The 25,202-nt window shown below is 49.5% G+C and overlaps 1 protein-coding gene across 6 annotated transcripts in view; it reads left to right on the top strand.

The window, feature by feature from the left end:
• RAD51B (RAD51 paralog B) overlaps nucleotides 1–24,828 on the top strand; it is a 636,755-nt gene extending 611,927 nt beyond the window's left edge. For all 6 annotated transcript variants that reach the window (XM_062181435.1, XM_062181437.1, XM_062181432.1 and 3 more), the window contains 2 exons: nucleotides 12,131–12,209; nucleotides 23,374–24,828. In XM_062181435.1, coding sequence (XP_062037419.1) covers nucleotides 12,131–12,208 — 78 coding nt within the window. In that variant the 3' untranslated portion in view covers nucleotide 12,209; nucleotides 23,374–24,828. The remainder of the gene's footprint in view (nucleotides 1–12,130; nucleotides 12,210–23,373) is intronic.
• The last annotated feature ends 374 nt before the right edge of the window (nucleotides 24,829–25,202 follow it).

The raw sequence follows: 25,202 nt of genomic DNA, 5'->3' as shown, positions 1-25,202 counted from the left end.
TCTGCCTTTTAAATAACAAAATAAATAAATCTTAAATATACATACATATATATATATATGCCTAACAACTGAGCCCCACAACACATGAAGCAAAAACTAAGAGAAAGGGAGAAATAGACAATCAAACAATAATAATTGTTGATTTCAGTACCCCACTCTCAATAATGAATAGAACAATCAAATGCAAGTTCAACAAAGAAATAAAAGACTTGGTCAACACTATAAGCCAACTATTAATTAACAGGCATCTATAGAACACTCCACTCAACAAAAGAAGATAGACATTCTTCTCAAGTGCATGGGAACATCCTCCAGGATAAACCATATATTTGGCTATAAAATGAATCTTGGGGCTGGCGCTATAACGTCACAGGTAAAGCCACCGCCTGCAGTGCTGGCATCACATGTGGATGCCGGTTCGAGTCCTGGCTGCTCCACTTCCAATCCAGCTCTCTGCTGTGGCCTGGGAAAGCAGTGGAAGATGGCCCAAGTCCTTAGGCCCCTGCACCCATGTGGGCGATCCTGAAGAAGCTCCTGGCTCCTGACTTTGGATCGGTGTAGCTCTGGCCATTGCAGCTAATTGGGGAGTGAACCAGCAGATAGAATGCCTCTCTCTCTTTCTCTCTTCTCTCTCTCTCTCTCTCTCTTCTCTCTTCTCTCCTCTCTCTCTCTCATCCTCTCCTTCTCTCTCTGTGTAACTCTGAGTTTCAAATAAATAAATAAATCTTTAAAAAAAGTTAATATATGGGGTCAGGGTGCTAAGGCTTATGGACTAGGTAATAAATTTAAAAGCACTGAAATCATACAGACTTCTTCACTCACAATGGAATGATTGAACTACTAATTAGTAATCACTAACGTGAAAATTTGGGAAATTCTAAAATGTATACAAATTTTAACATATACACACCCAGACACACACACACACACACACACGCACGCGCGCGTGCTCCTAAATAAGCAATGGGATGAAGAATAAATCACAAAGGAAATTAGAATAAACTTTGAGAAGGGCATGGATTGTGGTACAGCAGGTTACACCACCGCTTGGGACACCCAAATCCCATCTCAAAGTGCCTGGTTCTTGTCCTATCTGCTCCACTTCCAATACAGTTTTCTTCTAATGTGCACCCTGGGAGGCAGTGGATGGTGGCTCAACTACTTGGGTCCTTGCCACCCACAGGGGAGACCTCATGTAAAGTTCATTTTAAAAAACTAACACGGTTTTTAAAATGTGTGACAGATGGCTGGCGCCGTGGCTTAACAGGCTAATCCTCCGCCTTGCGGTGCCGGCACACCGGGTTCTAGTCCCGGTCGGGGCGCCGGATCCTATCCCGGTTGCCCCTCTTCCAGGCCAGCTCTCTGCTATGGCCCGGGAAGGCAGTGGAGGATGGCCCAAGTCCTTGGGCCCTGCACCTGTATGGGAGACCAGGAGAAGCACCTGGCTTCTGCCTTCGGATCAGCACAATGCGCTGGCCGCAGCGGCCATTGGAGGGTGAACCAATGGCAAAAAGGAAGACCTTTCTCTCTGTCTCTCTCTCTCACTATCCGCTCTGCCTGTCAAAAAAAAAAAAAAAGTGTGACAGATGTTAAGCTTAATTGTGTACATGCTGAAGAATTTAGGGAAAAACGTTCTGATGTTTAGTTTGCTTTGAAATGCAACAACAAGGAAGCTGAGTTGATAGATGAGTGGATATGTGATAAGAACAAATACAATGAAACATTAATTGTAGAATTAGTTGATAAGCTAATTTGATATTCAGCATTAATTGATATTAGCATTGATATTAGCATTAATTTATATTCACTTTAATTGATAAGCTAAGTTGATATTCACTATAAAATATGTCAATTTTGTTATATGTTTGAATATGTTCATAATAAAATATTGGAGAAAATTGTAAGCCCCAAATGCCACTCTGACCCTAGCTGTTACTCTCTCATCATTGGCTAGATTGATATCCTGTTGATCTGAAGAAATTTATGCTTTTGGTAAGGAGTAAGCTGTTTTTTTTAGGTAATACCTTTGTATACTTTGAGAACCTGATGCATTTATTATAGGCACACATTTGGAAAACAATCAGCAAAGAGGTTACACGAGATCATAATGGTCATGTTGGAAGCCCAAGATCGTGTAGCCTCAGAGTCAAACCTTCTAGGCGAATCTCCCCAGGGTTTAGAGTTAGAAATCTTTCGAGATTCAGGTCTGTTTATATTCTGACCCCCAGTTTCTGTAGGAAACGTTGTTAAGTTGGCCACTGACAAATTCCTGCCTGCTCAAATACTTGTGCATTTCATTTTTCCATCCTACCGCTTCCCAGCGCTGTATTGCTTCTGCAGATTCTGCTCCCTGTTTGGGGATAGCAGTTTGGATGCCATAAACTCATTCTCTGTTCTCCTTCCATAACCCTGCGATGCCGTTGGTGTTGGGGCTTCAGTGTTCCATGGAGAATGATTTTTCCAAGTGATGAAGCAGATTCTAATCAGTGCAAGATCCAGATACGGACTGAGACCTGGACCTCTGCCACCTTTCCCTCCAACTCTCTCAACACAATGACTAGGGAATTCCTGTAAGAATTACTGGGTCCACTCCAAGCCCCCTGATCCTATGGCCTCCTTCCAACCACAGATCTTCCTGTCTGAAGCATTTCCGGCCCTTCTGTCCCTTGGCCTGAAGAGTTTGGCTCAACCTGGGGAAGGGACAAGAAGACTCAAGGTTATCAAAAGGCTGTTGAATTATCTGATGCAAGACTAGTTGGTTTGTTTGCCTCCCTGGCTCTCTTCCTGGGCTTCCAAGCAGCTGAGAAAATAACCTTTCTCTAAGACTTGGACAAGGAGGAAAAACCCTGGCATGAAGGATTTCTGTTGCAGACACTTGGCATCGCCAGAGGAAAGGTTTGTTTAACTTAGCAATGGGTTTTATTAGCCCACGGTTCTAGTTGAAGTGAGATAATAGGGTGCCTGTTGAAGGACATTTCGGAGTCAGTGGGTTTCCTCCCTAACCTCTCAGCAGGACCCTCGCATGCGGATGAAAGTATCAGATGCAATCAAGAACGGCATCAACAACCGTGCAGTCTCGCTGGTGGTGGGGAGAACGGAGACCAGGTTTTAAAACGAAGAGGACAGGAGCTTGCGATGAATGCGAAGGCAAATTTCTGGGTTATCCACCTCAGAAACTTCTCACTCCCGTAACTTTGAATGCAGAGTCTTTGGGCCCTACATCTTTATGGCAGAGAGCAGGGACAGAAAAAGCCAGACCTACCCACCTGCATCTTCAGCAGGAAATCCTGCTCACCGTTCTCCGCCAGCTCATTCTACTGTGTCCTTCACCCTCAACTACCGTGAGATTTGGGGGAATGAGCGGGAAAGGGAAGAAAATAGAAGAGAGGGAGGATTCATGACCAGGGTGAAAGAAAGCCTTCCTGGCACTGGACTTGGGGAAGAGAAAGTGGAAGGATTGGTGCCAGCTTGCCCTCGGCGTATGGCTGCCCATTCATAGCTGCTTTCCTGGGCCACAAAGGCGTAACTCACTGTTTCCTGAAGTTGGGGCTCTATTACGGGAACTCATGTAACCTAGCAGGACCAGAACTCCATAAGAGCAGCCTCCAGAACAGCCCGGATTCCAGGTTCCTGACATCTTTGACTGGGCCTCTCTGGCCACCCATGGAGAAGAGCTGGCCCAGGCTCTGCCTGGAAAGGGTCACACCCAAGCTCCAAAAGGAAGACACAGATACCATCCCTAGAAGGCGTCACCGTCCTGGGGTTCCCCTGCCCAGCACCTCCTGTTCTATGGCTCCTTTTCCACTTTCTGAGCCTCTTACAAGTGGGATCAGGCCAGGAAAAACATGTGATGCTATAGCGCGCTGAAACCAAGGACTTGACTCTGGGCCTGCCCAGGCTGAGAGTCTTGGCAGTGAGTGATGGGCAGCCTGCCCTTCTCTGGGGCATCTCCGTGCTCTGCCTTTGGGAGGAGAGCACCAGATAAGTCCTCAAAGCGGGGATGAGTCAGTAGAGTCTCTGCAGGGCACCAGTGTGTCCGTCTACTCACTCATTCCTTCTTGCATCTCACTATCGAGCTTCTGTTGTTTGTGTGGCACCCTACTGGGGCTTGTCGGTCCAGGAGCAGCAGCAACAATGATGAGGGTCCCTTCCTTCAAAGAGCTGAAGGTAAATTCAGGTAAAACAGGGAGCAGTGCAGGAATCATTATTTGGAGAGGTGCAGATAACATGTGATGGGATTAGAGAGATGACCCCAGGCTGCAGAAATCCATGTAAGCTCCTGGGAAGGGTAGTGTTTATACAGGATGGAAGGCTCAGTAGGATTCTGGACATTCAGTGATGAAGGTCAGAAGGGAGACTGCCACTGTGGAAACCCAGGAGCAGCTGAGGCCAAGAGGGGGAGAGAGAGGGAGAGGGAGAGAGGGAGAGGGAGAGGGAGGGAGGGAGAGAGAGAGGGGGAGAGAGAGGGAGAGGGAGAGAGGGAGAGGGAGGGAGGGAGGGGGGGGAGAGAGAGAGGGAGAGGGAGGGGGGGAGAGAGGGGGGGGAGAGAGGGAGAGGGAGAGAGAGGGAGAGAGAGGGAGGGAGAGGGGGAGAGGGAGAGAGGGAGAGGGAGAGAGAAGGAGAGGGAGAGAGAGGGAGAGAGGGAGAGGGAGAGAGAGGGAGGGAGAGGGAGAGGGAGAGAGAGGGAGGGAGAGGGGGAGAGGGAGAGAGGGAGAGGGAGAGAGAGGGAGGGAGGGGGAGAGGGAGAGAGAGGGAGGGAGAGGGGGAGAGGGAGAGAGGGAGAGGGAGAGGGAGAGAGAGGGGGAGAGAGGGAGAGGGAGGGAGAGGGGGAGAGGGAGAGAGGGAGAGAGGGAGAGAGAGGGAGAGAGAGAGAGAGGGAGGGAGAGGGGGAGAGAGGGAGGGAGAGGGGGAGAGGGAGAGAGAGGGAGAGGGAGAGAGGGAGAGAGGGAGAGAGAGGGAGAGGGAGAGAGAGGGAGGGAGAGGGAGAGAGAGGGAGAGAGAGAGAGAGAGGGAGGGAGAGGGAGAGAGGGAGGGAGGGAGACGGAGATCCCCTTTTTGTCTTGAACCCTGCAATATCCACCTGCAGAAATAAAAGCCCTTATTGCTGCTGTGTGTTGGGAAGTGGCTTGATCTGTTTGTGCCAGATTGGGGGCTGCCATTTTGGAAGTTCGAAGCAGGCAGCCTGGGTTGCAACCTGGCTTCAGCGCTTGCAGAACACCTACCTCAATGGTTGTGGAGATCAGTGTCTGTTGGCCGCTGCTCCTCTCATCAGCATTATCGCTGTGGAGCCCTGGAAGCCTTTCCCAGCCATCCCAATCCTATGGCACTGGCACTGCCCACTGTTTCAGATCCACTCCACTCCTCTGAGAGGCTTCTATTCAAATGGAAACACACCTGAAAAGGGTAACCCTGGGGGCTGGCACTGTGGCGCAACAGGTAAAGACTCCTGGTCTGCGGTGCTGGCATCGCATATGGGCACCAGTTCAAGTCCCGGCTGCTCCACTTCCAATCAGCTCCCTGCTGATGTGCCTGGGAAAGCAGTGGAAGATGACCCAAGTGCGTGGGCCTCTGCACCCACGTGGGAAGACTGGGAAGAAGCTCCTGGCTCCTGGCTTTGGTTCGGTGCTGCTCTGGCCATCTCGGCCATTTGGGGAGTGAACCAACAGAAGGAAGACCTTTTTCTCTGTCTCTCCCTCTCTCTGTCTGTAACTCTACCTCTCAGATAAATAAAATAAAATCTTAAAAAAAAAAGAATTCTAAAATACTGATGACCATTTTTGTAAACAGAGGAGGAAGTATACTCATTAGAGTGCAAAGTTGAGCTGGTCTGATATGAAAGAAACATTGAAGAGAAAACAGCCTGGTTATTTGTGGAAGGTGAGAGTAGCACCTCATAGTCCCATGCATCCACCATGTGGAGCTGCAGTCTTCCTAAGCCCCACACATCTACACTCATTTTTTTAAAAAGATTCATTTACTTATTTGAAAGAGTTACACAGAGAGAGAAGGAGAGGAAGAGAGAGAGAGGTCTTCTATCCACTGGTTCACTCCTCCAATTGGCCGCAATGGCTGGAGCGGCACTGATCTGAAGCCAGGAGCCGAGAGCTTCTTCCCAGTCTCCCACATGGAGCGGGAGACTTGGGCCATCTTCTACTGCTTTCCCAGGCCATAGCAGAGAGCTGGATAGGAAGTGGAGTAGCTGGGGCTTGAACCAGCACCCAAATGGGATGCTGGCACTGTAGGCGGCGGCTTTAAGTGCTAAACCACAGCACTAACCCCCTACACTCATTCTTGCTCAATTATATTTTTCTTTGACCCCCTCAGAGCGTTCCAACGCCAACTTCACACTCTGCCCGCAGGCTAAGTATCATCAAAAAATTCCGCACTCCAGAGCATCAAGGCCTCCCTGCAGGGCATTGCGGATTGCAGAAGATAAAATGTCACTTGACAAGATACACAGCTTAGAATACTTCAAATTTATGGGATAGCTGAACATATGAAACATCATAGCCTGAAATATCTACTGGAGGGTGGGGGGTGGGTGATATAGTTTGTTTTAGAATAGGGCAGTTTCTGGTTTGAATGGTAAAAGGCCCAAGGGCATGGGATATTGATTCAGGTCCAAAAAGGGAGGAATCTATGCATATTCACAAAGAATCATGGCAGGCGGGCGCCGTGGCTCACTAGGATAATCCTCTGCCTGTGGCACCGGCACACCGGGTTCTAGTCCCGGTCGGGGCACCAAGTTCTGTCCCAGTTGCTCCTCTTCCAGTCCAGCTCTCTACTGTGGCCCGGGAAGGCAGTGGAGGATGGTCCAAGTGCTTGAGCCCTGCACCCTCATGGGAGACCAGGAGAAGCACCTGGCTCCTGGCTTCGGATCAGCACGGTGCACCGGCCGCAGTGGCCATTGAAGAGTGAACCAACGGTAAAGGAAGATCTGTCTCTCTCTCTCACTGTCCACTCTGCCTGTCAAAAAAAAAAAAAAAAAAATCATGGCAAACATCATTTTTGCTCCTGGAATCTACTGGGCTACTTCAATCGGGTGAACACTACACTGTCTTGATTAGAAAACCTGTGTGTACCTTTGCCCCAGTCCATTGATGTGTATGTGGGCATCGAACCTCCTTGATGGTTCTCTGGTTGTTCTCCGGTTTGTCATTTTCTCTTCTGGGTCCTAGTTCAAACACATTGCCTCAGCCATGTTTGATCAGGAGAAGAGGAGGATGGTCACCTCCCTTGTTTCACATACCGGGTCTCCATGGACATAACCTGTGAGACCACACTAGAATTTTGAGAATCGCATCTCACAGCCAATTCACATTTTTTAAAAAGTTATTATTTTATTTATTTGAAAGACAGAGAGAGAGAGTGAAAGAGATAGAGAGAGATAGAGAGAGAGAGAGAGATCTCCCATCAACTAGTTCAGCTCCCCAACTGGCCACAATGTCTAGGACTGGGCCAGGCCAAAGCCTGGAGCCAGGAACTCCATCCAGGTCCCCCACCTGAGTGTCAGGGACCCAAGCACTTGGACCATCTTCCGTTGCTTTCCCAGGTGCATTAACAGGGAGCCGGATTGGAATCAGAGCAGCCGACACTTGAACCAGGGCTCCAATATGGCAAGCTGGCGTCACAGGCAGTGGCTTAACCCACTGCACAGTAACACCAGCCCCAGAGCTGACTTACAGTGAATTGTAGCCAACCAACACTTCTAATCCATTTTCTTCAGACTAAATCTCATCTTCGCCATTCTGCAACCAATAGCTGATGCTCTGTTCTCAAGGACAGGGCTTGACACTTATTTCAATAAACTCACACCCTAAAAGAGATGTAAAATCTGTCCCGACAGCGTAGCCAAATTGAAATGTCTTTGGCTACCAAGATTGTCTCATCCCACATAATGAACTTCCTCTGCGTGTTTTGTCTTCTGTGACTTCCCTTCCGTTCAGCATCCCGTCAGTGGGTTTAATTCCATGGTCCTCAAGTCCAGACCCCACCTCCTTAGTGAGGTCTTCTCATTCACTGACCCCTCCTCTGACCAGTGCACACAATCATCTAACACTTTTTATTTTATTATCGTTTTGCCTCCTTACAGGGTAAGCTTTACCAGGGCAGCAATTTTTGCAGTTCTGCTGGGTTCCATTTTTGGTGTATGGCTGAACTACATAAGTGCCCTCATCCAGGCTGGGAAGTGTTGACTGAGACAGGGCTAAGGCTGGAATCCGGTACATTCTACTAGAGAATGCTGCCCCTCACCAGTCTGCTACCGACCCTCTGGTCTCTATAAATCCCCTCTCTGGTATTAGTGTCCAGCTCAACTGCTCTTCCCTTTATCCAGAAGGCTGTCGAGAGAGTTTGTAACATTTTTTTTTGCTGAAAACAGATATTTCATGTTGATGGTAGCCCTGTGATCTCTCAATCTGGAAATTCCTTCCCCAAAAATAGGGCAGTGGGATTCATCTGACATAACTGATCACTTCCTCTTTTAACTGCACACAGATCATCTCTGTGATGACTCATGTTGAACCCAGGCTCCAGCAGGGTGTTGATGAGTGACCTGTCCGACAAACCCTTTGAGTTCCTGGAGAGGGAAGTCCCTCCAGCTAAGCGATCGTCTTGGCTGGGGCTCAGGACAGTGGGCAGTAGATGGTCAATGGAGGACGACCACATTGGAAGTCCAGGCCCAGACGCCACTGCTGTGTCAGATTGGAATGTCACATTTCTTTTCTTTCACATTGAAGTACCACAGTCTTTCTGGGTCTCAGCTTCTGCAGTCTACAAAATAAAAATTGTAGTATAATATTCAGAAGTATAGTATAATACTTTATTGATTTGCATTTATTTGTACTCTCTGCTTTCATGTCTAGTTGCCACATATAGATCATAAAGATCTGAGGCTGTAGATATGTTTGGTTTCCTTTTCTTGCTATTCCATCCAGAGGACTTAATCTTTCTCTTGTCTGTTTCCTTTTCTCCCATTCTTTCTGACATGGTTTAGGCTGTTGTCATCTCATCGCTGCTTATCGCAATGGCTTCCTGACTGGCTCCAGTTCTCCCATCTCTTGCTATTCTGGCTTAGACTCTTCAGTCAAGTTAATTGCCTGGAACCTGGCTACTCAAAGTGTAGTCCTTGGGCTTGCATTGGTCTGCTTTTCGTTACGTTAACTGAAAAGAGCTTCTTGGAAAAGAAAAGGTTTATTTCAGCCTACAGTTCAGAGGTTACAGGTCACTATTGGAATACCCATTGTATAGCATCTGACAGAGGCTGGTCCTGACAGGTGAGGAGGAACCTTCATGTGGTGATCCAGGAAACCCAGAGAGAACCTAAGCCAAACTTGTACTCAGATAATAGCTCTCTCATGGGAGCCACCCTCGGAGGGCATGCCTCCAATGACCTAAATATCTCCCACTAGCCTCATCTCCTACCCCCCACACCTCACCATCAGTCCATCAACCACTAACATTAACATGTCAGAGTTTAAACGTCTGCATGAGTTTTGGGGAGACAAGTCATACTGTGCTCATAACAGGGCGGCAGCATCAGCCTCTCTTAGGAGCTTGTTAGAAATTCAGACTCTTGGGCTGTACTCAAACTCACGGAGTCAGAATCTGCACATAAGCAGGACCCACCGGTGATTCATACCCGCTTCAGAGTTTGGGAAGCACTGTGCTACCATGCCATCTCCCTACCCAGGGCATCCTTAAAACTTCAAGTCGCACTGTCCCCAGACTATCTCATGCTGAAAAAGAATCCACCTGAATTAATGGTTTTGACATAAATGTGGAAATATCCACCTGCACTTTCTAATCACTGGTTCTGAGAATGCTCAACAGGTTCATCTGGGTAACTTTAGAGCCGTTATACACATTACCGAGATGCAACTTCCTCCTGTGAAGGCAAATCATTATTGGCTTTTTGGTGAGCAAGGTTAAGTTTCACTTGAGAAGCCTATGTGATGGGCTGATTGGAACCGTTCCCGTTACTTGTTGCACACTTCTGTGCAGTTGACACAGTGACAAGCATCTTCTACATTTAATTTCAGCCTCACAATAATTCCACATAGGCTGATGTTTGCATCCCCATTTTACATGTGAAGAAACTGAGGCTCCAAAAGCTTCGGTGGCCCCGAGTCACAGCACTGGTTAAAGCTCAGGCTGTGCTCTAGTGACAGCCATCTGAGAGGCAGTGGCTGGGAAGCGATGCAGAGTACACAGGTGACCCTAGGTAGGAGGAACTGACGCTCTCCCACTTTGCTTCATTGTCACCAGGCTGTTGTCTACGTCCACGTGGTTGGAGCTTGTGCGTGCCCTTGATAAAGGAGAACGGAAAGAGCGTGCGACTTTCTCATGAAAACATTGCCCTGTCATTTGTTCCCTTAGTCAATGATTGGTCACAGAGCCAGAGCCACACCTGGTTGCAAAAGAGGGCAGAGAAATGTCGGAATGTGGGGAGTTATGTACTAAAAGGAAGAAGGGGGATGAGTGGTGGGGACATTGCAGGCTCTGCTATAGGCACCCAGCGGATTAGGTGGAAGAGCTGGATTCAAAGCCCGTGACGGAAGCCTGCGCTCTTCCTCCCTGGCTCGTGGTTGACAGTCGGTAAATGTTTGTTGAATTGAGATACCTGATATAATATGTGTGCACCATTTGGTTACTTGAAATGATCTCTCCCTTCTCCCTCTTGCCTTCCGGCTTACCTAAGTGATTCTCTGCCAAACTGTCACTATTTTTGATGATGTTATTTTAATTTGTCAAACAGGAAACTGATAATTCATGTCCCATCGGTAGAAATATAATGAAACAATACATCAATTCTTGGGTGTTCTATAGAACCATAGGAGTTGTGATCCTGGGTCAGGGATGATGGTTTTTGATTTAATAACCAAATGACCATCTCATTACAAGTACATGTTGTCGGAGGAGGATACCGTCATTCAAAACATTTTTTTAAAAAGATTTATTTATTTATTTGAAAGGAGGAGTTACAGAGAGCCAGAGGCAGAGAGAGAGAGAGATTCCATCTGCTGGTTCACTCCCCAAATGGCTGCTATGGCCGGAGCTTTGCTGATCCGAAGCCAGGAGCCAGGAGCTTCTTCTGGGTCTCCCACGTGGGTGCAGGGGCCCAAGGACTTGCACCATCCTCTACTGCTTCCCCAGGCCACAGCAGAGAGCTGGATCGGAAATGGAGCAGCTGGGACTTGAACCAGCGCCCATATGGGATTCCAGCACTGTAGGCAGTGGCCCCACCCGCTACACCACAGTACTGGCCCCTCCAAATATTTTTGATATCTTGTTGTGGCTGGTGTGTCAGTCTAGTCCCAGAGGGATGAAGTGACATTTAACTCATGTGCCTGTAGTTCTCCTGGCAGGTCAGTGATGTAGGCTGAGCCTGGCAGGGCAGCTGTGTTCCAGGTCTCTCACTGTCCCTCTGAGATAGCAGACTGGCTTGGACGTGCTTTCCACTGGCGATGGCAGAAGCATAGGGAATCAAGTGGAAACGCAGAGGCTCCTTGAGGTCCAGGCTTGGAACAAATAGGTTCAGCCTCTTGGGGAGCCCAAGAAGTCACGTGGCCAAACCCACAGTTAAGGGCTGTGGAAAACGTGCTGCACCTGCAGAGAGAATGTAGCCATGTGGTAAGGGGGTGAAGACAACGTGGAAGAGCTGTACTGGTGAAGGATCGAGGCCAACAAAGCAGCAGACCATTCCTCTGCCTTTAGCAACTTATTTTCAGAATTTGCAATGGCAAAAAAAATTTTTTTACAGTAGCTTTTTTTTAGTAAAATAATGAGGCTTATGAATAAAATTAAAGAATCAGACTTTATCTTTGAGCAGAAAGGTAGTTATTTAAGCATGTGACATAAAATAATGAGGGCTCTTTCTAGAAGAATTGGTTCAAGAAGATGTTATTTTGTGTCAGAGCATTTGTAGTACATACACAGCACAGCCTTCGAAGATGAGCACTTTGAAAGGTGACCACTCATTGGAAAATTCGGTTCTAAAACAGTGTTTTTTAATCAGTTTTATGGCTTGCAGCCATGTGCTGCCACTTGTCTCAGAGTAGGAAGAGGATGAGCAGAGACTTGGCCTTGATCTTTTCGTTAACCCAGGGAAAATGTGATCTTTCTGGTGCAGATCCTCATTGCCAAGTCCCCTGTGGCTCCCTTCGCATCGTTTGTCTACACCATCAAGGACGAAGGCCTGGTTCTTTAAGGTAAGATCCTTGGATTAAGCCATATCTTCAGACTGGTTGTGCTCCGTGCTACGTGAGCATTGCTAGGGGAAGTTACGGCTGTGATCCTGCCAGAAGCAATTTCAGACAGAGTCACAGGCCAAGAGGAACCGGCCAGTGATACAGACCTGGACGAGATCAAGATCAGAGACCGGCCACTGTGGTGAGGGTTTGACAGAAGGTGGAGGTGAGGATGGAGGAGAGCTACCGAATCCCAGAGCAGGATGAGCCGGCTGAAACACTGAGGTGAAACACGGAAGCTGGGAGAGGCCACAAGTCTCTGCAGAGGTGCGGGGGAGCCTCAGGGCGCTCCCGCTTAGCAAACCCAAGACCCCTCTCGCCAGGCAGCCCGGGTGCACTGTGCCGTAGCTCCCTGGCCTCATTCTAGCTACTCCAGTGCCTTTTCCTGTGCTCACACCCCACAGAGCCCTCCTGCTGGAGAGCAGCCTCGCCGACCTGCACCTTGCGACGTGGCCCTGGGACCCAGGAGGCACTGAGTTCCTTGCTTAGGGTGGAGGACCCCAAAAACCGCAGCCTGGAACTCACTGGCGGCTCATCCCCAGGGGTTAGGAAAGGCGCCGGGTTGCAGGCCTTTCCAGAGAACAATGAACATGAAAGAGTACATTCAATCCACCATTAAACCTAGAAAAGAATCAGCCCACAGGGTCCGATGTCAAAAACTGCCCTGAGAATTAAGAAGGGCCCCCAGAGAAGCGCTCAGATACGCATCTGTGGGGCAGGAGGCCCCATCCACAGAGCGGCCCAGGTGACCAACTGGCCTGGGCCATACAGGAGCATATTGGCCCTTGCTCTCTGTGGGAGGCCTGTCTGCCTTGTAGAGTGTTGTAGGCTGAGCGCTCTTCTCAGGCCTGCAGTATCCCCAGGGAGACCCTGTTTTACAGAGCAGGGATTCTCTGGGGGCAGCCTGGAGGGTCCTGCCCCTGCTTCTCATCCAGGAACGGGCTGCAGCCTTCGCCTGCCTTCCCCTTCTATAGCGCCAGCTTCTTAATGGGCTCGCAAAGCAGCCTGTTTGGCGCAGCTGATCCCCCCCCCCCCCCCCCCCCCCGCCAGGGACTCTCAGGTCCACAGAAATTTGGGGTAAGAACGACTGACCTTTGGCTCTTAGCCTTTGACTTCTGCAATCCAAGTTCCTGGGTAAATATTATTTTTTTACAATTGCAAATATTGTTTTCTGACAAAGCAGCAGCGACTTGAAGACGAGATTAAGCAAGACAAACAGTAGGCCCCTTTGTTCCGCGCTCTCTAAGGGTGTGTAACTAACAAGCAATCAGAAAGCCAGACTTGTGTTTACCCAGCGCACAGTGCGGCTCTGAGCTCTTCATTTTCAGAGGCTTTCTTAGAAGATTAGAGGTCTAGCAAACAGCCAGCGTGGATGAAGGTCTCCAGAAATTCTATGGAAGATAAATGCGGGAGGCGAAGAGGCAGTTCCACCCACCCGGCCGTGATACGATTCTTGTGCCTGGATCACTGGCAAACAGCCTTTCTAAGCCTGGTCTGCTTTGAGTAACCTGGGAGACAATATTTGCAGGAACAAGATGCGTTGAGTTACCTCTCTGATGTCCATTGCTAGGATCATGTTTCTGACAGGGAAGAGAAAGGAGAGACTAGAAATAAAGCCAACTGGAAGAGGTTTTTAAAAAAATGGACAAGAAAGGAGTATCAGAGGAAAGTCGGAAAACAAAGGAGAAAATGGGTTGTTAAGGGAGACTGACAAGAAGCTGTGTGCCCAGGAGGGAGACTCAGGAAAACGTCTTCTGGTGCCAGAACCCCAACCTGGAAATAAAGTTGCCTGGGAGACCTCGAACCTCACCTGGGTGCTGCCTGAGCTCTTGATTCCAGTCCCCGCCCCCACCCACACCCCCTCTCTGAGCGCCTGGACACTCAGCCATGCTATGGCACAGGGACCTCTGCCTCCCCCCACCGCACCCTCTTGCTTTGTGCTGCTAAAGAGTTTGGGGAAACAAAAAAGGAGTTCTTCTACCCCCAGAAAAACGAGGGTCTCTGCTTTATCCAAAAGAACCCTTGGGTTTCAGTTCCAGCTCTGGCAGGATCTCAAGGAAATCTCCCAGGACCTAGTTTTGTCAGCTTGAAAATGCAAATGGTCACCTTGATTGGAGGTGTTCAAAGCCCTGTTGCAACCCCCCAGTGGGTCATGAAATGAAATTGATGAGTCACCACTGGCATTGGGGGAGGTAGGAAGGAAGGAAGGAAGGAAGAGGAGGCGTCGGGAGAGGGAAGGAAGGAAAGAACAGAAAATTTCGGATTAGATCCGACACATTGTGTGGCTTCATAGAGCATCGAGTGTGAGTGTGTGTGTGTGTGTGTGCCCGTGTGTGGGTGCGTGCGTTCTGAGTCCGTGTCTAGGGCTCCGGTGTTAAATGTTCTTCCTGCTCGGACTGTAGTAGCCGGCCTGGGTGATCTCTGTCCCCCCCTCCCAGCTTTATCTGCCTCCCCCAGATGAGGAGCCCACCCTTCTCTCAGCTCAGTACACTGGTGCCCTTGAGGTGTCCACACCGGAACATAAAAGCCAATTCCCCACCCATCCCTCTGCCGCCCCCCCCCCCCCCATTCTTGCCAGATGACCCAGCTAAAAGACACCTGCACCATTCCCCAGGTTTAAAGTAAAGAAACCCTTGAACCCTGGGTGGTGGACTTGGAAAGGCACCAGCAGTCAAGGCCAAGGAGCTTTCCTGGCATGAGAGCCCCGGGGCTGGCGGGGAGGCTGGTGCAGCAGCTCTGGGTGGGGTGGGGAACGCATGTCTGAGACGTGTGCAGGCTGCGAGGGGACTGGAAGGGGCCGTGCAGCTCCTGGGCGGGCGAAGAGAGACACTGCCCGCCTTGACATCTGTTCTTTGTGATAGGGCCTAGCGGGAGTGAGGAGAAGGAAGGGTCCGGGGGCGGGGGCTGTCAGGGAATGTGGGAATGCTCCCCCAGGGTCTTTCATCCCCAGCGAGCCCCGCCATCCCGGCCGCCTGAATACCTGAAGAACTCCTGAGTGCAGGGCGCAGGCAGGGGATAAAAGGTGAGGGCGGAAACAATTCACAGGCTCCCCAGGCCATCCCCCCTCTCCAGGATTAGGCTGCTGAGACCAGGCAGCAAGTGGGGGCCTTCCTCCCTCCCCTGCCTTTGTTCCCTGGGAGGGCAGGGGACAATAAAAGGGCAAGCCGGGGAGACCGAGGGGCTGGCTGGAGATTTCTCAGGCCAGCTTTTTGAAACACTTGAAGGAGCCGGCCCATGCTATTGTCATAGTAAAATAGGAAGCGGAACTATTCTCCTTGTGCAAAAGAGAAGAAAGAAAGAGAGGGAACGTAAAAGAAAGTAAACCCAGCCTTCCAGCATCTTCAGGAGGCCAGGGACCCCGGCCATTAACATGGTAATAGGGTCGCGTGGGCATCTGCTTTGTCTGTCCCCACTCCTGTGCAGGTCCTGGCCTTTCTCAGCTGGGCCCAAGGCCCTGGAAATACTTGGTTCCCAAAGAAGAGGAGAGCAGCTCACAGCCACCAGCTTCCCGGCAAATCGGACTCAGAGAAGGGGTTCAGGTCCCAGGCGGAGGCAGACTTCAGCCCCTCTGTGCAATCTAAGTGGGAGAGGGGTGCATGGGAGTAGGGGGTCCCATGAGTCCATTCTTCCTGTTGCCCGCTGGGTTCAACACGGAAGTCCAGCGTCCACCAAATGGAAAGCTTCGAGGGCTGGGAGGGGAGCAGAGCCAGACAGTGAGCGAAGAGCAGGTGTAGGATCTGAGGAACAGCTTAAATGGGGCGGCACGCCTACTGGGCTGCAAAAGGGAAGCAAGTGTTCACAGGGAACCCCACATCTGTGGTCGTCATATCTTTTGTTTCCTCAATGAGCTCCACATGTTGTGCCACCAAAAATACAGCAGGGACTCCAGGCCGGGCTGGTTGCTGACGCTACAGGAGGCCTAGGGGACGCCCGGGGCCTGTGCTCCCAGAAGGAGCCAGACCTCCATGGGGCTCAAGAGCCGAACACCTGTGGACTCGGTGCAGCGGTCCTAAGGAAGGGACCGGCCTGGAGGGTGAGCGACTGGTTCAAAGGGCCCCTTGCTGAGTTCTCGTGCTTTTCCTCAGGAATCTAGGGGAGCGTTCAAAAAAAGCCAAAGCCAGGCACCGGCGTTTAGTAGGCGGCTGAGAGGACCCTGTCGCATATCTGAGTGTGAGGGTTTGAGGCTCCACTTTTTGAGTCCAGCTCCCTGCTAATGCAGAGCCGGGCAGGCAGCCGTAATGGCTCAAGTAATTGGGCCCCTGCCACCGACATGGGAGACCTGGGCTGAGGTTCCAGGTCTCAGCCCTTTGGGGCATTCAGGGAGTGATCCAGCTGATAGGAGCTCTCTTTGTCTCTCTGTATGCCACTCAAATAAATACAATTTTATAAAAATCTGACTATTTTCAACAGGACAGGAGATATCTTAGCTTCTCAGTAAGACAGAAGTGTATTATTTTTATAAAATTGAGAATCCAGTGGATTCTGGTGCTAGGTTAAGGTTTGCATGAGCAGCGTGAACCTTGGGATGGGCCAGGGAACCTCAGAGGAGACCAGGGCACCTTGCAGAGAAGGTGCTAGAAATGAAGCTAATTTCTTCTTTCTACAGGCACTCAGCAGCCAGCAGAAAACCAAGAAGCTCTGTGCTTCGTCTTTCTGGCTTTGCCTTTGCCATCAACACTGGTTTGTTTGATCACCTTTTGAGGCATATTGGGGGAGGCATCCTCTGTTTGTTCCCTTGTCACAAAGTTGCGGCGAATTCTTCCACCCCATTTTCTTAGTTTCTAAGCCAACTGGGTGATTTATTGAGAAATTCTTTCCCCCCAAATACCACCCTCTGAGCTCATCGGATTTCAGTGTTTCTGCCTCAGGGGTTCACAGTGACCCAGGAGATTCCAGTCTGTTTCTTTGCAGGTACGGAGGAGTCTGTCTGGTAAATACACCCCCACACCCCCCCCACACACACCCCCACACCCCCCCACAGCTGGCACCTGTGCGGGAGCCAGGACAGAGAGCCCTGGAGATGAGTGCAGCAGAGAGAGGAAACTCCTCTCCCAGAGATCACAGGGAAGAGGACAGAGGGCACCGCTCATGTTGTCCCCAGCCGACCAGGTGCCACTGCAGCCCCAAAACGCTCGTCCAGGCTACGACTCTGTCCCTTGCGGCTGCCTCTTGGTGTGAGGTTTCCCAGGGGAAGTGAAGAAGGGCTCCCACCTGCCCAGTGCTGGCTCCTCCTTGTTATTTTGTTTTAAGGTTAATTTTATTTATTTGAAAGGCAGAGAGGCAGAGAGGGAGAGAGAGAGACAGAGAGGGAGAGAGAGAGACAGAGTGGGAGAGCTATTCCATCAGCTGGTTCACTCCTCAAATGGTTACAATGGCTAGGCTGGGCCAGGCCGAAGCCAGGAACTCCACCCTAGTCTCCCACATGGATGGCAGAGGCCCAAGCACTTGGGACATCACCTGTTGCCTTCCCAGGTACATTAGCAGGGAGCCGGCTGGGAAGCAGCGCAGCCTGGATTCTAACTGGTACCGTGATAAGGGATGGATGCCAGCATCACAGTTGGTGGCTTAATCCACTGTGCCACAACACCAGCTCCAGTCTCCTCTTAATACTCCCTTTCCATCCCCTCTCCAGGACGTCTTCCCCCGCTGGTCTTACACTTCATTTATTCTTTTTCCTCTGGCTATTAGCCTCAGAGAGATTTTGATATCAGTGTGGAAAAGTAATTTTTAAAACGGTTTTGATGTATTTATTTTCATTTTTATTTGAAAGGCAGAAGACAAAGAGAGGCAGAGATTCCCCGTCTGCTGGCTCACTCCCCAGATGCCTGCACCAGCCAGGGCTGGGCCAGACTGAAGCCAGGAGACAGGAACTCAATCCAGGTCTCCCACATGAAGTGGCAGGGACACAAGTACTTGGGCCATCACCACTGCCTCCCAGGGTGCTCATTAGTAGGAAGCTGGGTCACAAACAGAGGAGCTAGGACTCGAACCAGGCACCCTGATTTGGGATGGGAACATCTCAATCTATATCCTAACCACTGTGCCAAATACCCATCCCAATATAGGAAAATAATTTTAGTATAGAACAGTATAGAATACCATAGAACAGGAATTTTATAGGAATTAAACACCCAGAATTAACAAATGTCAAAAATTTTGTCCTATTGGCTTCCTATTTTTTTTAATTACAGCAGTAAAACTTGACAGTCTAAAACCCCTTTGTACCTTTCTCTACTCCATGTGCCTCTGCCCCGCCACACTGCACAGAAGTCACAGCTCTCCAAGGCGTGGGGTGTCTTCCCCTCCACCCTCAAAACCCGCCCTGCGTCGCTGTGAAGGCACACATCGGAGCAGGGTTTGTTTAGCGTGCACTCCGAATCTGCACAAACGGTTTCCCATGCACACCCTCTCCCAGCATGCCTCTGTCACTAACCACAATGTGTCTGTGATGTGTCTGCATTGACCCCCACATTGATCTTTCACTTGACTTGAGGGATCCACGTGCATTGTATGACTGCACCACACGACACTCACTTCTCTGTGTCTGCAAATCCTGGTCATTTGTACCACTGAATTCCTACACGTGCACGTGGCCGTGGGGTTGCTTGAGGGAACCCTCAAAAATGGGATGGCTGGTCAGAGGACGTGCCCCTTCTCACCTGGACCGTGTATTCCCCAAATTGTTCTCCAGAGAGTTTTACTAATGGACCCTCCCTCTGGAGATGACAGACCAGTTTCTTTCTTTTTTTTTAGAAAGCTTTTATTTAATAAATATAAATTTTATAGATATATGGAATATAAATATAATTTATATATTATAATTTATATAATATACACTATATTATAATTTACATATAGTATATATTATAATTATATATTATAATTTACATAATATAAATTTCATATTCATTGGAATAAGCGGTTCTTCCTTCCATACCCCCAAACCATCCCACATCGTACCCCCTCTCCTATCCCATTCTTCATTAAAATTCATTTTGAATTATCTTTATATACAGAAGATCAACTCTATACTAAGTAAATATTTCAACAGTTTGCACCCACACAGACACACAAGGTATAAAGTACTGTTTGAAGACTAGTTTTACTGTTAATTCTCATAGTACAACTCATTAAGGACAGAGGTCCTACATGGGGAGCAAGTGCACAGTGACTCCTGTTGTTGATTTAACAATTGACACTCTTATTTATGATGTCAGTGATCACCCAAGGCTCTTGTCCTGAGCTGTCAAGGCTCTGGCAGCCTCTGGAGTGGTAGACCAGTCTCTGTCCGCTGTGTGTAACTGCAGGTTTATGATCACGCTTCCATGGGTGATATTCTAATGCATTCTTTTTGGATGCCTCTTTTGTCTCCACCTTTAGAGTGTGAGCTTTCTGTAGCCTCATAGCTCTAGAAAGAGTTTCTGCACAGTGTGTGTGCTTTATGCATGTGCTTCGGGGATTGATTGATCAAAATCACTTTGCTCGTCCCAAGGTTAACATACACACTCCTCCTGGAGCCGGTGCTGTGGCACAGTAGGTTAATCCTCCGCCTGCGGCACCGGCATCCCATATGGGCACCGGTTCAAGTCCCAGCTGCTCCTCTTTTGATCCAGCTCTCTGGTATGGCCTGGGAAAGCAGTCCTTAGGCCCCTGCACCCACATGGGAGACTCGGAAAAAGCTCCTGGCTCCTGGTTTTGGATCGGCGCAGCTCCTGCAGTTGTGGCCATCTGGGGAGTGAACCAACGGAAGGAAGACCTTTCTCTCTGTCTCTCCCTCTCACTGTCTGTAACTCAACCTCTCAAATAAATAAATAAAATCTTAAATATATATACACACTCCTCCCAGGGAGAAGAGAGTCTCCCCCAACACCCTGATTTTCAAGTGAAGGACCTGAGTTCCAGAAAATGGACTGACTTTCACAGCCTTAAAATCAGATTTGTAGCTCTTTCCAAGTATTTGACCTGGACCCCTAAGATTTTAGGAAATCATAAATGTTTTGGGACCCCTCCTTTTCCAACATGGCAACTTGTCTTTCAGGCTCCATGGACCTCGACTGAGATATTTTAGTTGTCCTGAATGTTGAATCTTGGGATTCTAGGCTAAAACGTATGTGTCACACTGATAGAATGATCCTTCAAGAAACTCCCTGATGGGGCCGGCACCATGGTTCACTTGGTTAATCCTCCGCCTGCGGCGCTGGCATCCCATATGGGTGCTGGGTTCTAGTCCCAGTTGCTCCTCTTCCAGTCCAGCTCTCTGCTGTGGCCCGGGAGGGCAGTGGAGGATGGCCCAAGTGCTTGGACCCTGCACCCGCATGGGAGACCAGGAAGAGGCACCTGGCTCTTGGCTTCGGATCAGTGCAGCTCTGGCCGTGGTGCCCATTTTGAGGGGTGAACCAGCGGAGGGAGGACTTTTCTCTCTGTCTCTCTCTCTCACTGTCTAACTCTGTCAAATAAATAAAAAAATAAAAATAAAAGAAACTCCCTGAGTATACCTGGGTTGTACATTTGGCTGTGTTTAGATGCTATCGAAACTAACGATGGCACCATGGAGGAACACAGCCAGTCCAGAGCTGGCATGGCAGCTCAGCTCTGAGTGTTTGTCCAAGGACCGCAGCTACTGGCTTGTGGCTCCGTCAGGCCTGGGGTGTCGCTCTTGTTGTCACGGCCCAGGATGGCTCAGCATCCCAGTAGCAGGATTTGTGTGGGATGCAGAATGGTGGTGGGAGGGAAGTCATCACATCTTCCTCCTCCCTTTGAGGTCACTGACCAGCAGTGACACACATTATTTCTGTCTATATCCTGTTGGCCAATCTGTGTATTTGTAGCAAGAGAGACTGAAAATGTAGTTTTTAATCTAAGTGGCCGTGTATCCAGCTGAATTTGAGGGAGTTCCGATACCATGAGAGAAAGGAAGAAAGTGGGTATTTCATGGTTCAGTCTTTGCTGAGAAGCGTAATGTAGAGATTAGGCCCCAGGGTGCAATAGTACAGACCCTAGGGCTGGGCTGGTTGTGCAATAGAGTGATAACTCTTGAAATGCAACAGAAATGCTGTGTGTGTTAAAAATGCTGTCAGGTTCCCTCTTGGTTCCAAAATGTAGAACAGAGAAGTAGGCTCTCACAGCTCAAGGATCAACACCCCGAAATCTTGTTCCTTGCTCCAGAATAGACTTTCCTGTAGGTCAGGACTTTACGTGTGTTTTGCTGTTATGCAGTATGCAAGAAAGAAACTTGGATGGGAGCCACGAGTGCTTATGGCATAAGGCAAGGTACGAACTAGTATCCAAAGTCACAGACTAAACATATTTTTTTTCCAAAGTGTTTTTTCCCATCTGCACTTTTATTTTTCAACATGGAACAAAATGTTATTTGGAACAAGGTCCTAGAGAAAAACTTTATTCCGTGGCCTGAACCGTCGTTAGCTTGGAGTCACACTTCTCTCTCAGAACCTGGAAGCCATTTGGCTATCTTCACAGAGTTGACAATTTGCATTTGTGAAAATGCCCAGGTAATAATAACACTAAAACATGTTAAATCGATTCAGGTTGTGGATTTCCTTCAAAAATCTCTTCCAAAAAGGACTTGGTGTTCTTTCTGGAATATGATTTAAGCTCCATTTCAGTGAGTTCAGCTCAGCAAGTATTTATTGAGCATCTACTGTTTGCAAAGATTAGTTCTCAGAGGCGAGGTTGGGGAGGGGAAAGAAGGGTCCTTTTGGTAACTCAAAAATCTAGTTGGAGACTATCTAGTTGTATAATCAGGTGCCAACGGTGACAGGTCATATCGAGGTTCAGAAATGGGATATGGGAAGAGAACGTTCCATCCAGGGTGGCCGCGAGGGCTCCCGAGCGTCCGCAGGACTTGACTTGGACTTCAGCTCCGGAGGACGGACAAAAGCCACAATTCCATTGTCCCCTGACACAGGCCAATTTCTTTCGCCATTTGAGGATGGATCTGGGGACCCTGGGGAATGCTGATTAGTTCCATCACTAATGCTGATTAGTGACAAATGTTGACTCATGCTGACTAATGTGTTCTAAATGGATTGCATCAACAATAAAGGGACCATTGAGAGTCAAGAGTTCAGATCCTGAATTTCACCGTGTGACCGAGCGTAAACGAGTGCTCCGCTTAAACGAGGAGACTCCAGTAAGTTCCCTTGACTAATAAGGTGCTTTACGGACCCGGAGCATAACAGAAATGCTAAATAACAGCCACCATAACGGGCCTGTGCAACCTTGGGTTATTCTCAGCGCACATTGCGTCGGGCCAGCCATCAGGTGCCTCCCGCCAGCCCTGTGAAACTTGTGTTTCCTCACTCGAGCCCTGAGAACCGACACACAGCGAACTGCGCTCACACAAAACTGACGGATCGAGGAGCTTTTGAAAAACAACAATCTTCCTTTCTACCCACTGGGGCGTCCTTGTCCCCACAGGACCGTGAGCTGGCCGTGCGCACGCTGCCCTTTCTCTTTGCCGACGTCCGCCCTGCTAGGCTGCTTGAGAACCTGGCCTTCCACGTCCAGATGTTTGCTGAATTCTGAAGCCCCCCCTCCCCAGGGCCAGCTTCTTTTGTCGCTCTCCAAATCGTTTCCCACAGTGACTGACCCATGTCCTGAAGGCGCGCTTCAATGGGAGGATAAATGAAGGCCAGGAAGACATGCCCCCCGGGGCTCGCCCACAGCCTCGCAGACAAAGCCCGGCTACGGCTCTCCCCCGCCGAGCAGCTTTCAATGGTGGCCATCCTCGTGGCAGGCTCAGGCATCTGTGAAGGGCCCCGGTGTGCTAGGTGTAGCACAAAACATCCAACTCAGGGCCAGGGCGGCCTTTGTGAGCGCTTCCTGGCTGCGGAGGGCAGCTGGCTTTCTCTGGGAAGCCCAAGAAGAGCGCCTGGATGACCTCTTCCTCCCGCTTTGTCCACGCTCTCAGCAGTCAAGCCAGGGCCTTGGGGCCTTAACCCACGCCCGTCCTGTTTCTGGGCGGCTGTGATGTGGGAGGCCGTTGGCTCTGCGGGCCATCAATGTGGAGAGGGCTGCTGCTGCTTCAGATTGCTGGCAGGAAGTTGGGGCAATTCGTGACAACAAGTTTTTCAAACTCTCTCTCTCTCTCTCTCTCTCCCAACAGAGGCCACAGGGATGCTGTGACCTTTGTCTAGAGCTGCCTGGAGCTTGATTTGTGAAATGAAACAGGACCATGCTGCTTAGAAGAGGGACCGGAAGCCAACATAATGGGGATTAATTAGTTGGTTGCTGTTAAGATGGTAACAGATTTGCTCCTGGACCATTGAGCCGGCGATTTCAGACCTGGCAGGGAAGGTGAAGAGGAAGAAGCCTTTGTCTCTGGACTCTAGTGTGTAGGGCTGAGGGCTTTGCGACCCTCAGCCATGTCCACAGGCATAATAATATAATAATTTGCACTTACATAGCACCTTTTAGCCAGGCACCTCAAAGCAGTTTAACCCCATTAATTAATTAAAGTCCCCAGTCCCCCTGGGGAGAGGAGGAGGAGAACTAACAAGATTTGTAATTACAGGAGCAGACATTTCCCAATAAAGTATTGTCCGCCAAATAAAAAGAGTGGGTGTAAAGGAATTGGGGGTCTCCAAAGAGTAACGGATTCAGAAAGGAAATCATGGAATGATAGGGAGAGCGGGGGTGGGCATGGGCGTGGGGGTCTGCTGCTGTGTCAGAGGGAGGTCAGAGCCTCAGAGTTCATTGACAGCTTCAGAGCCAGTGGAGAAGTTGAGCATGTATGGTGTTAGCGGCATTTGGAGGGTCATTAGCGCCATAACTATTGTAGTGTAAATTCAAGTTTCATTGGTATATTGTGCGCCCTGCAGAACAAAGAGTGAGATTCAATAAGGGATGATTTAATAAAGGATGAAATGATTTCTTTAGATTTAAAGCCCAAAGCTGGGCCAGTCAATTAGCAAATAAATCAAGTGTTGACCCGTAGGATAATTTAGTCGTTTCCAGTAGAACACCCTGCCTACCCGCTCCTGCTGCCAGAGGCTTGTGACTGAGGCATCAGGCAAAGGCTGGGGCTTCAAGCCAGGCATTGAATCTTCTCAGCCTTTGCACTGGGCCCCCCCTACTAGAATCAAGTCCTTGCTATGTCCTATCTCCTGTTCATGCTCCAGAGTGCTGTGCACACAGCGGTCCACTTTGATCAAAACTGAACAACTGATCCCACTGGCTGTTTCCTCGTGGGTCCCGTCTCCTTGTTTGCGTCCCAATACCTTAACTGTCTGCTTCTCAGGGTTTGACTTGAGCAGGCAGGCAGCCTCATGTTGGGCCCCCCAGGAATGTAAGAAGACAGAAATGGGGGTTGTACCCCCATGCGAACGGTTTCCAGCTTTAGGGGAGAAGCTGTCTCTTGTGTCCATGGTTAAATCATAAAAGCCTTACTGGTTTTGGTTCTGAGCTACTATCAGATGGGTCCCTTTGGTTTAAAAGAAGAAAAAGGTATTCATATGTGTATATGCTTTTCTGTTGTGGCTCCATCTGTTGTTATGGGGTCTCCGTTACAAAACTTGTGATGAATAAAGAAGAGATATTACTCTTCCTCCCCTACTCTGGGAAAGAGGTCATTTGTTCTGGGACCTCTTACTGCAGTCCGTCTCCATGTTCATCATCGAAAGAAAGCTAAAGAGTTCACACGATAGAATGTGTCCGTGGAAAGTGTCTAACAGAGGTAAGACGAGTGCACGCGTCCATCCCAAATGTCCAGGGTTCAGTGGCTTCCCCCCCCCCCCCAGCCCGATACTGCTCCTTTGACCCTGGGAAACACGAGGCCAGTGCTCTACCCCGTGCGACTGACACGCACACACCTGGTCCTCTCCTGCTGCAGGACAGGCCTCTCGGACCAGGCACGTGGCCGAGGCAGCCAGAAGCACCGCCTGTGTGTGCTGAGCGTGGCCTCGTGCCTGACACACACTCCACACGTGCACCTCG

The sequence above is a fragment of the Lepus europaeus genome, chromosome 22 (assembly GCF_033115175.1).
Source record: "Lepus europaeus isolate LE1 chromosome 22, mLepTim1.pri, whole genome shotgun sequence".
NCBI classification, from domain to species: Eukaryota; Metazoa; Chordata; class Mammalia; order Lagomorpha; family Leporidae; genus Lepus; species Lepus europaeus.
Note: the sequence above shows the minus strand (reverse complement) of the source record. Positions and strands in the feature narration are given on the sequence as shown.